The sequence below is a fragment of the Podarcis tiliguerta genome (assembly GCF_965153285.1).
Source record: "Podarcis tiliguerta genome assembly, chromosome: 2".
NCBI lineage: Eukaryota > Metazoa > Chordata > Lepidosauria > Squamata > Lacertidae > Podarcis > Podarcis tiliguerta.
The window spans coordinates 37,320,084-37,332,547 of record NC_139535.1 but is presented as its reverse complement, the minus strand read 5'-3'; the positions used below and the strand labels follow the sequence as shown (position 1 = coordinate 37,332,547).

The 12,464-nt window shown below is 43.3% G+C and overlaps 1 protein-coding gene across 11 annotated transcripts in view; it reads right to left on the bottom strand.

Moving 5' to 3' along the window:
- Positions 1–12,464, bottom strand: part of GRIP2 (glutamate receptor interacting protein 2) — a 364,422-nt gene that overhangs the window by 39,386 nt on the left and 312,572 nt on the right. For all 11 annotated transcript variants that reach the window (XR_014507912.1, XM_083426937.1, XM_083426935.1 and 8 more), the window contains 5 exons: positions 10,661–10,808; positions 8,086–8,255; positions 4,283–4,408; positions 3,407–3,559; positions 1,879–2,065 (listed from right to left, as the gene is read on the bottom strand). Coding sequence is in view for 10 of the 11 variants with exons in the window: in XM_083426937.1 (XP_083283063.1) it covers positions 1,879–2,065; positions 3,407–3,559; positions 4,283–4,408; positions 8,086–8,255; positions 10,661–10,808 (784 nt within the window). In the remaining variant the exon portion in view is untranslated. The remainder of the gene's footprint in view (positions 1–1,878; positions 2,066–3,406; positions 3,560–4,282; positions 4,409–8,085; positions 8,256–10,660; positions 10,809–12,464) is intronic.

The window sequence follows — 12,464 nt, the reverse complement described above, 5'->3', positions numbered from 1 at the left end:
CCCTGGAACTGCAAGCTTTGTTGAAGCCTGATCTGTTTATTTATTTGTGTGTTGTTTTAAAGCAAACAAACTGGTGATTTCATAACCATGAAGTCCACCCAAACTGCCGGGAGTAAAAGCAGCAATACCTGGAGCCATTCTTTTCTTTCAGATCTTATTGCTGGTCTTAGCTCTTTCAAGGAAAGGTGTGATAAAAATGCAGTTGGGGTTCAATGGCTGACTTCGGCGTAAATTAACTCACAAGCAAAACCCAACCAGCTCAGATTTCGTTCCTTTCACCCAACAACTACAGGTGACACAATGCAACCACATTCTATACCCCAATTACAGTCTACACTACACTTTCGCTAGCACTGTGGGTGGGTGACTTTGATAACGATATCCTGTGCCAAGTTGGCTGCTTGGGCAAAATGGGAGCTATGGATAACAAAAGGAACACACATACAAACTGGTTTCCTAAAGCAAGGGTGGGGAAATCTGTGACTCTCCATATTTTGACTCTCAACACCCTTCACCACTGACAAGGGTGGCAGGGGCTGATCAAAGTTGGGGCTGATCAGCGTTCTAATCCAACAACATCTGGAGAGGGGCATCATGTTGGTTACTACTTAGGTACAGGCAGCGACCGATTTGTGTGGGGCTTGTGTTCTGAGGCACTGCACACTTATGTGAAATCGCATATAATCAGAACACCCATTGAGAAAGCCTGCAAACACCCTGTTTCCCCCCTTTTTGTGATGTTTTCAGGTCACTTCCGGGTTTGAGACGATGCACGCATGCGTGGTCACAGACATATCAAATGCGCCTAAATCGGTCGCTGCCTGTATGCTGCTACCTTTCTCATTTTCAGCCTACGTTTATTCAGCATGTCTCTATTTGTTCATGTACCCATATCAATCTAATACAAAGCAAAAATATATTTGTGCATGGTTCAGATAATGCAGGGAGGAGGAATTTTTTCCAGCCCTAGGGCTGCATTCGCTTTCAGGCAACCTTTTGGGGGCCACGTGCCAGTGGTGAGCAAGGCTAGAGGCAAAGGCAGGTGGAACAATGAATGAGAATTGGTACCTTTGAGCAGTAGGCTGCTTCCTCTACGCACCTTTCTCTATCCTCCACCCAAGAAGCAATCAAGAAGCATTACCAGAGTCCAAGGACACATTCCAGCCAGGCAAAGATCACTCTCAGAGGGCACAAGCAGGGCTGGTAAGGAATGTGGCTCTGAGGGCCAGATATCTGGAGGGCCACATTTCCCCCTCCACCCTAGGCCTGAGGTTCCTCACCTGCAGGCTAATGCCTCTTGGAACTGCACCCAATATGAGGACAGGTGCCTTTTCTGAGAAGAACGAAATGAATTGTTATTCCAGAGAAGATGCAAGCTCTTTGCTGCTCCTCAGACGGCAGATGCAACATCAACGGAATCTATTCCTTCTGGCGCTATATGAGGGGTGGTCAAATTTAGACCATAAAGCAGAGTGCGCCCTTTGGGTTAATCAAGCTGCAGGCTCACCAAGATGATTACAGTGCAATTTTAATGGATTGTAACCATTTCATGGTAGGATGCTTTTGATTGTTAGAAGGTTGAATAACACAGCAAGAAATCATCAAACCTCTAGAATGATGATGTTTCGTCTTGAGGAGGAAATAGAGCAAGCTGTGTCGAAACGGAGCACAAATAGGTAGTCTCTCTGATAGATAATTTGTGGCAGGCACGGGCTTCCTATTACTACTCCCTTGACGGATGTGCCAGCCCAAAGTCACAAACAATTAGAATTCTGAGGAAGGTAATAAAGATGTGACCTCTGCGTGTGGGGAGACACCTCTATTAACAAAAGGGAACGCTATCATTATCATTTGAAACCCAAGAGCAAGGTCTCTAACCTCTCTGCTGGGCTGTCAGGCTCAATAAATCGGATGAGAGGTGGAGAAGAGAGAGTTTCAGTAGCAAAGATCCCTCCCTGCAGCTGCAGTCCAAAGCCATTCAAGGGGTCTCCTCTTAGAATCACCTCTGTTGTTTCCGTATGAACAATCTGCCCTCCAGGTCCCACAGTGCTAGAGGCCAATGACACTGAAAGGAGAGAGACAGGATCAAGGTAGCAATACACTCTTTTCGGAACATCTGCAATTTGTGCTCTGTTTTTACTACAAACAACACCTCCCCTCCTCCATTTTGAAGTACAGTGGCACCTCGGGTTACATACGCTTCAGGTTACATACACATAACCCAGAAATAGTACCTCGGGTTAAGAACTTTGCTTCAGAATGAGAATAGAAATCTCGCAGCAGTGGCACGGTGGCAGCAGGAGGCCCCATTAGCTAAAGCGGTGCTTCAGGTTAAGAACAGTTTCAGGTTAAGAACGGACCTCCAGAACGAATTAAGTACGTAACCAGAGGTACCACTGTACATTATTTGCTACCAGAGCACTAGGCTTCTGCAGTCCCCAAATGATGGACCTAGGTTTTATATCAATCATGACAAAAACTATTCCTCACTGAACAACCCAGAAGCTTGCACCCATTGGAAATTTGCCACCAGAACCCAGTTTCTTAACTGTTTGGTCAAACCCCTTTCAATCCTAGTCTGGGGTGCAGAGAAAGTCTGTAGAGGGCAACATCATATTACCATGTGGCCCAGAGAGACGAAATATGCAGCTAAGGCAGGTTTTGAGCTCAAAGAGAGATGCACACAGAACATATAAGAAGTGCTGTGGTTACAACATCCTCCTTGACAAGCTGCAGTAGGAAAGATCAAAGAGGGAAGGGAAACCTGAAGAGAGGAAAACTAACATCAGATAAACTACCATACAGATGAACTGATGAATGGCTTTGGGATCGTTCCCAACTGCACATTCACTAGGCTGAAGACTGTGGTTGAGGGGGGCCGACAGAAACACATGTTCAGCTCTACTGTGCATGTAATGGAGTGTGTGAACTAAGTAACGCAGTCAGTAGGCCTGGGCTTGTTATGCATGCCCCGTGATGGAGGAGGAAATAGTGCTCAACAATTTGGAAACACCAAAATCCAGATACACCCTCTTTAAAAGGTGAAAGGACAAAAAAGATCCCAATACTAACTCTGAGCACCTTCCAGTCATTAAAAAATATGTCTCTAACTCTTCCACACATGGCTTCTGGGAACCACTGAGGCAAGGGGCGGGAACTTCAAGTTTCTAGCAATTTCTGAGGGGGATTTGAAAGCTCCACAGGGAACTCAAGGGACCCCCAACAGAAAAATTGGAGGAATTGAAAGGACATGCATTCACCTTTTGTTATTTACTTTTAAAAAGAGAGAGAGCAGAGAACTGCAACAGTAGTTTAAGTAATGAATACTTTAATTCCAAGTAACCCCGAGCAGAGCAGGCCTACCTACCTACCCACCCCCCATTAGTCAACTGCCTGTGACCCTTACATGAGCTTTTGTGCTCCTTCTTCCTTTGTCTTCTCCTCAACATGGTGGCCCGTGGGCTCATGGGATGGTTGCTTCGAGGTAGAGTATTAGAATTCTGGCAGGCAAACGCCGACGTGTTCATCGTGGGAGATGCAAAGCTGGCAGCTACAAGAGCTGGATAGAAACACAGGCTTAGTGTCAGAAATCAGCCTTTCTTGCCATCATTGTTGGCCCCAACCTTTATCTCACACGTGCCTATTTGTGTACAACGCACATGCCTGAACATATACCAAAAATGTGTAGCTTACTAGTAATTATTTTCCCCTCCCCAAAACACATTAAAAAAATGGTTATGTTAAAACTTCACCCCACCCCTACGCAGGATGCCAGCGTATTTTGCCGGCCTACAAAACTGCTAAACCTGCCAAATTCCACATTGCTGAAGGAGTTTCTCCGGAGCTTTCAACGTAGGGACTCCCCCACTCCTCACTCACATTCTTTTAGAAAGAATTAAGTGGAAGATTGCATCTCTACACCACATGGTTCGTTGTGCTTTCATACGGAGCACAGAAGGGGTCCTGGCTGAAGACCTAATCTCCTTTCAGTGGACAAGACAGGTAAAAGTAGAAGAGAGACAGATGACCATGAATACCAAGGGTGTGCTAGGGTAGAGTCAGGAGAAGTTGACGGAAGACTAGGCAACTTCCATAATAGCTTTGTTTGGAGACATGGGTCTACTGGATGGAACAGGAGAAGTATGAGATGTCTTGACAAATGGAGAGGGGGCAAGGCTTGTCCACAGGAGCAAGAAATGTGGCAGATTCAGTGCTGCTTGCAGAGAATGCAAAATTGTGGCTGGGCAGATCAACAGAGAAGAGAAAATCAAGAGAATGTTACATTTGCAGTAATCCTGGCTTGATGTCTGGTTCCAGGTGGGTGTCTTGCAATGCCCTGGATGGTGAGTGTGGCAATAGCTGACGCAGGGATCCCAGCAATGGTGGTGGTCACTCTTCTGCACTTTGACTTTGTCCAGCATGATGCAGGAAATATGACAAAAAAAGAAAAAAGGACAGCGTAATTATACATGGCATGCAAAGCGAATTTGTGGTTATCCCACTATTGAAAAAAAAAACGTCAAGAAGACTATGGACAGGTGGTTCTATCAGGACAGAGTCTTTGTCTGTTTGGGGGACTAAAGTACATGCTATTAAAAGCCTCCCCCCCCCCCAGCCACACAGCTTCAAAGATCCTGGTAGAGGTTACAGCAGTCTACAGACTGCACAAGTTCTGTTTGTGACTTTCAACCTAGAGCACAGGGCCCCTTGCAGGGCTAACCAGATTCAGCATAGATTGACCAGTCCACATGACTTTCTTTCCTCAGGGAAAGACTTAACCAGCCCCTCTGCTATATTTCTGCTGCTCATCTGTGGGCATGTGAACTTGTCACTGGGGATAGCATTTGCGGGAGAATCATTGCTTTAATTATCAGGAGGTTATACAGTTAAGAGATCCTCTGCAAACCAAGAAGCAAGAAGTCACTGCTGACTCAAAATGGAAATCACAAGGTTGCATGCATGCATGACTCATGATGCTGCCTTTACTGCATTAGACCCTTGGCTCTCATAGTATCTACTGTACTATCAGTATCATCTAACTCATAGTTTTCCAAACTTGGGTCCCCAGCTATTTTTGGACTACAATTCCCATCATCCTTGACCATGGGTCCTGCTAGCTAGGGATGATGGGAGTTGTAGCCCAACTCATCAATATATTTCTAGGGAGGGGTCCTTTCTAATTCTGCTACCTGACCGGAAGGCCCAGGTTCAGCTCCTGGCATCTCTAGGTGCAGCTGGGAAGCACTTCTTTCTGAAACCTTGGAGAGATGCTATCAGTCAGTGGGGACAAAACAAACCAATGATCTGACTATGAGTAGGGTAGCTTCCTATGTTCCTTTTAAGTGAGGGAGCTAGGAATAAGATCTTCTGCATTTAGGACATGTGCTCCACCCCTGAGCCACACAAGGTGCTGAATACGGTTCTCTTACTTATCAGCTAAGGCCTGAAACAGCAACTCTGGCTCGTTGGCCATTGAAGAAATCTTTACCATGCCTGAATTTAAAAGATATCGTTCATGGCAACAGACATTATTTGCCCATGTTAAAGATCCCCGCCCCATTACTTTTAAAAACTAGCAAAGAAGAGCACGTGAATGCTCTCTCAACACACACATGGAACAGAGTGTTCTTCAACATCATTTCATTGAAAAATAAAAATGCTTGAGGTTATTCTCTTTTTGCTGATTTCATAGTGAATGCAGCTGCCTGTGTGTCTTGGTGTAACCAGAAACAAGAGCTTAAAGACATTTGCAAACACCTGACTCAAGGCAATTATATTTCTATAAACTGGCCACAGAAGCTTAGCATCCACTGGAGAGTGGACGAAGGGAAAATAGACTGCTGATGTTTAGAGTCACGCAGGGAAATGGCTTTTTAGGTCAGAGGCATGTAGCGGAGTCACTTGTCGTGGGGGTGCTATTCCTCCAAAATACTCCATGCCCTCCATGCGCTGCCAGCATTTAAGCTGCCTCTGAAAGTTCAATTTGTAGAGCCGAGTATCTCATCCGTGAAGGATGGTTATCAGACTGTGCAAGGTTATAAGAACTGGAGTTTAACCATAGCTAAGAGAGATTGCTCACTGCAATATCAGCTGAAAAGCAGGACTTGTGGAAATTTATTCCTAAATCGCTGAGAATTTTGCCAGAGAAACTATAGTCATTTTTACTAAGCCATACTTCTAAATAACTTCTGTAATAATGTTCCCAGCTGACTGCAAGCACCTGCACATATAAACTGACAAACCAATACTTCTGAAGTATGCCACTAGCACACAAGGAAGTGGTACTGTAAAGAGGAATGGGAAAGTGTGAACTTTCACCTTGGACACAACACCCAAATGCCAGGATTTCCATAGGTCAGGGATAGGGAACCTGTGGCCTTCCAGATGTTTCTGGCCTTCCAACTTCCATCAGACCCAGCCATAATGGCCAATGGTGTGGGATGATGAAAGTTAAGAACATAAGAAGAGCCAATGGCATCCTGTTCTTACAGTGGCCAACCAGAAGCCAGTGGATAGGGCCAATCAGAGAGGGTGGGGCAGGCAGGGGCCATTTAGCCCAGGGTCTCCAGCTCAAATGGGGTTCAATTTTGGACACTTGGCATTTTGTTATTTTTCCCGCAAATTGTTTTTATGCACATAGAACTGAATTGAGACACGCCCTCTCATCTCGAAAAGCATTTGTTTAATAATAATAATAATACATAAACAACTAGGTTTCACTCTATTTTTGGTGCCTTATGCTTTTGGGTGTTGTTTTTATTAGTGTTAGTCCTGTCAAGGAATTTTTGGTCCTGATTCCAAAGTCCTTTTTAGCATGCAGGGGGCACACACTTTGACCAAGGGCCTAGCTCTCACTTAAATAAATATAAATCTAGATTTACATACCGTACATTTTAGTTAATTAAATTTGCATGTGAATAAACACAATAGTTCTGAAGCAAAAGGCATAAATTATTTGTTTTTAGATGTTGCACAGGAAACATGGGGTAGGAGCATCTTAGAAAAAGCATGATCTCCTGTATGTGAAATGGGGTGGGTGGGCAATCCCCCTTCTAAAATGATGGTTGCCACCCACACTTTCTTTAAGTAATTTTCAAAAAGTTGCCTGCTGAATTAATCTAAGCATCTTTTCAGGGAAACTTTTTTAAAAGATATATGAATTAAGTGATTTATCATTTAAAGTTGTAGCCCTGGTTTAATTCATGATGCAGCTTCACCCATGATGGTAATGACATTCAGCAGGTACCTTCTGTGCCATCTTTAAATGTTTGCTGAAAAGAGGCAGGCAGTTAAGAGTACAGCCCCTACAATGGTTTATTAATATTTGTTTTTAATTTCTTTTAGCTTTTAACTTGTTTTTAAATTTTTTATGACTGTATTGTCATAAACTGTATTGTTTATGTTTTTAAACCACTGTATTGTTTATGTTTTTAAACCACTGTGATTTATCTTTATGATACAGTGTGTTATATAAATAAATATTTCACTGTATAAGAACACACAGGACCTAAACCTGTCTTTGGTTTAGCCATCAGCCTTGGCTAGAACAGTGTTTCTCTACTGAAAGGTCAATATTAGCACATCTCTCATTTTACATCTGCCAGATATATATTTACCTGCCTGTTTGACTAAATGAATATGAGTTTGTGAAAACCGTCTTTAAATAACAACTATTGTGTTGGATCCAGAGTCATTCATGCTTGTAGACAGATTAAATCTGGATCCAGCTGGTTGGGTGTGAATATTTTTTGGAAGATCCACGATCCAATGAAAGGCCAGGTTTCAATCACCTCTCACCTGCTTTTAGCATCCTTATCCAATTTTTTTATTTAGAAGATGTATAAAGTGCTTAAGAAAGACAATCCCTAGGTAGTGTACAAATAAAACTGCCTATAAAACAGTTAAATCCATAAAAATGCACAATATAGTCTATTATGTTTCTATGGGATCACAATGCCAACCAAGGAACTCTCACAACCTAACAGATATTCTGCAAAGGCCAGACGGACACAGTTTGGCTATTACACGCCAGTTCCCAGAGGGAGCAGTGTTGTGTCATATCTTACAATCAATCTTGGCACACACCCGTGTCTGGAGGCTTGAGGGGGAGTCTACTCTGGTGTGCAGGTAGTATCTCCAGCTTGACGTTTTCTGACGTTGCAGCTAGCAGTTGGGTAGCCTCCAGCAAGGAGCAATGTTCAGTGCTGGTGCCATCAATGGAAAGAATGTGATCGCCAACATGCAAGGCCCCACATCTGCAGGAGAAGACACAGAGCAAAACAAACAGAGGAGTTATCTGTGGTTGCCACTACAACAATTCACAATCTAACTGATTCACACAAACACACACGCCTCACCCAAGTCCTGTTTACCATTGCGTGAAACCTGCTTCCTGCAATGTTCTCTGTTGGGATTTAGCTGAAGTCAAAATTTAGAATGCCAGGGGTCCAGCCTTGGATCCATCTGGTTGGACACACATGAAAGCACAGAGATTTCATCCAAAAGGCTATCAAAATGGCTTGGCTGCGAAATGAAGTTACCCTTCACTATGAACTGAAGCGAAAACATTCATGTGTCAAACAGAGTCTGAGAATTATCTTTAAGTATCCAAGGGTCTTTTCCAGGCAATAAATATCCTAAACTTTCTCCTCATTTGCTTTTATTCTTTGCCATTTGGCACTTTAAAAAAGAGTTTGAGTGATCAGGGCAGACAAGTTCCGCATAGGAGATAGGGACTTTTACAGCCTTTCAGAAGGAACGTTTTGGAAAACAAAATGTTTGTGAAATGACACACCCTGGTACTAGATAGTGTTTAACATCTTGTTGCCTAAAAGGGCTATAGAGGAGCACTCCCAGGCTGCGGGGGTTGTATACTCACACAACCACATTTCAATTAGCATTCAAAACAGCAAAAGGGGTGGTAGCTGGGGAAATGGTATTTCTCACCAAAAAGTTGGGGGAAAGGTAAAGAAGTGTGAAGCACTGGGGAAACAAATTATTCCCCCACTAAAATACTTTGAGACAAGACCTCTGAAACATGAACAACAAATGATGAGTTTCTCTATGGGACACAAAACAAAAACACACCTGTAAAGGGCCAAATAAAGTGTACAAGAAGACATACTGAATGGGAGCTCAGTCTTTGCCGGAAAACCACTGTTCCATGCATCAACTGGGATCTCAAACAGAAACTCCCAAATTAATTTTTTAAAGTTATGCTCATAGAGACACATTCACTGGGGCCTATTCAATCTCCTGAATAGGAATAAGTGCCTGGCGTGCTCTGGTCCATGGGGTCGCGAAGAGTCGGACACGACTAAACGACTAAACGACTAAACAACAACAATTCAATCTCCAACAAACTGAATTTGGTTATCTTTAACAAGATGGTATGGAGAATTCACTTGCAACAGCACTGTCACATGCTTCTGTTGGCACTTGTGTCTTACAGTGCTGGCCTTATATCAATTTATAGAGCAGTAGCTGTGTCAGTTGGTTGCAGCAAAAAAGAAAGAGTGTTCTTTCAAGGTGGAACTGCTGAAAATCACTGCTATAGAAGGGGGAAAGAAGAAAGAGTACTTCCATGCTTCCATGGAGTGAAGTCAACTTCATGCTTCTGATTAAGGGCTATCCTGAGTTAAAGTGTGTATACACTCATGGGTTTGGGTTTTTTTTTGAGCAAGAGGGAGCGTCAACAATGAGGTCAGACAATGCTTTTTTCTGGGGGGGCGCAGGGGTACACATTGTTGTTTAGTCATTTAGTCATGTCCAACTCTTCGTGACCCCATGGACCAGAGCACGCATACCCCTAAACATTTTGTGAATCTTAAGTTTGGCCTCATTGAGGGGCAGTATTTCAATATGAGTAGGAAAATGAGAGTACATCTAAACTTTTTTTTTAGAAAAAAAGCACTGAGGTCAGAGGAAAATGAAAGGCAGGGGGTGTTTGCCTTTAGGGTACCAAAAGACTCTTTATTCTTTTTGACTTCTGTCAGTGGTTTGCAAATATTCAGTCTTGAAATGACAATTTTCCACAATAACTTGCCTGCTAAGAAACGCAATATACACTAGGGGCATATACACAGGATATTCGCCTGGGTCTGCTGGGCCTTGCCATTGTCCTATGTTACCTGAGTAAGCATTCTAGACAACTGGTCTTCAACTGATGGGTTTGGAGCCACTACCAAGTTGCAGGCTAACCTCAGGTACACTGTCCACCACATAAATATATGGCTTAAAAAAAACATGAGGTGGGTCCCCAAGGACTTGTTTAGGCTAAAAGGTGAGTCCCAGAACTGAAAGGGCCGAAAACTAGTGCCCTAAAACACACCCCTGTGTCTGCACATAGCGTTAGAAAATTGGTACTCTGGTCTTTCAGAGAAACCTGCCTACCATTATTCATCCCATCCAGAAATCCACAGTTCGCCAGGACACAGTTTGAAAACCCTGCCCCTATGCTGTTGAGCACCCCAACTCCATTGAATATACTGGATATTCCTTATTCATGACACATATTCCTTATATTGATGCATTTTTCAAATACCACCCTACCCCCCCCTCCGCTGCCCCATTAGTTTCAAGAGATGGAAAGATTTAAAGTATGAGGAAAGGGGAAACAAAGTAGAGATGGGAGAAGACCCAACAGAGTTTGGCTTCATACCTGTCTACCACACTGGCTGGCTTGATCTTGTCAATGACTATGACCTGCTTATTCCGATGGGTGTTTGTTGCTAGTGTGATTCCTAGTGCGGAGCCGGGAGTCTTTGCAATTTCCACTAGCAAAGGACCTGAAGCATTGGCTACTGTATCTATAAAACAAACAAACAAACAAAAACATTTAAAGTTGCTTCTGCTCAAGTCGTCCCAACGAGGACACTAGCCAGGCTACAAAGTGTGTGCTGTTGTGTTCATGCTCTGCTCAAACACATATGGACACTCAGGGCACATCAATATCCCCAACTTTATTCAGAAGTTTCTGTTGCCAAACCTTTATACATCGATGCCACCCTTGAAAATTCAAAAGGAAGGGGTACCTCCGGTGCTGTTTCACATGATATGGCAAATGTGCTTGCAGTGTCCCCCTCCACCCCTCCATCTTTGCCGTCATCCTTTCCTGATGGCTTGAGGTCAACAGTGAAAAGACAATGTCTGCTGAGAGTGGGATAGAGCAGTGCAGAGAGGCTTAAGGTAACAGGGAGCAGAAACCAGAAGCTGAACAAACTGCAGGGGAGCTGCTGTAGAACAGCTGGAGCAAGCAGGGTTCAGGGCCAAGGGATTAGACCAGTTGCTAGGACCATGGATAGCTCCAGGACAGATCAACTGCTAGAGTTAAACTGAGCCTTTATTACTCTGGTGTACTGCTCAGAAGTCTGAACCAAGTCTTGTCCCTCCTTGGTAGATTTTTTGCTTCTTCTTTTTTTAAAAAAAAAGACACGTGGGGTTTGGGGAGTCATGCTCTGGCCCTGAATCCAGCATTTCTTTGGCACCCTGTGGCTTCTTGGCATCTCAGACAAGAAGGACTGAGGTGAACATGGCACCCTTGAGAGTTGGTGGGGTTGTTCCTCAGTAGTCTGGACTGCTTGTCCACACATCTTTGTAAGAAAGACTTACAGACTGGACTGCAGGTTCACCAAGGCTACAGGGATTTCCCAACAGCATTTCTTCCATGTTGCTATCTAGATGTGTACTGGGAGCCAGATATAACATCCACTAGGGTGTGCAAACAGCTTTGCATGGGGGACGAATTACAAGGTCAAGTGGGGTGCTTTCTCACATCCCCAAGTCAAAGTGTGATGTCAATCTCCCCCCATCAGTTCATGGCCCCCCCAAAGCCTCATGTCACTTTGTTTCTATGTTTTTCTGTATCTTATGGCTCCAAGTTTTCCTATAGTTCTTTATTTCTCTTTTTCACTACTTCACCTATTATGCAAGTAGAAACAAGAACATCTAATATTCATTCAGATCACATTCCTAAATGAAGGCTATAGGAAAACATATTTTTAAAGCCTCACATTATGAGATTAAGTATTGAGACTGAAGCTGTATATACAAACATAATTCTCTTCTCTTTGTAAATTGTAATCTTGGCATTTCCTGTTTAGATTGGTTTCAAATGATCTAATTAAGTATTACTTAAGCTAAAGCTGAACAGCTAGAAAGATAGCATCAGACTAAGCTCTGCAAGACTTTAGATCTGAGCTTTCCAGCTGCTCAAATTTAGTAAAGTTAGCTTACACTGGCATGCAAATGAGCTTCAAAGTTTGCAGAAAGTGATTGTTGCTTTGACCTAGTAAGTGCAACTCAGCTCTTTGGCAATTAACTCTATTCCATGAGACAACAGATAGGAAAGGAAAACTTTCAGAATTCAAGAAAGTTCCAGCCTCTTTGCGCCAAGGGGCACATTTGCAAATCTAAAAAAAAGAAACTATTGTGAGCAGAAAAAATGAAACTGTGATCTCCTTGTT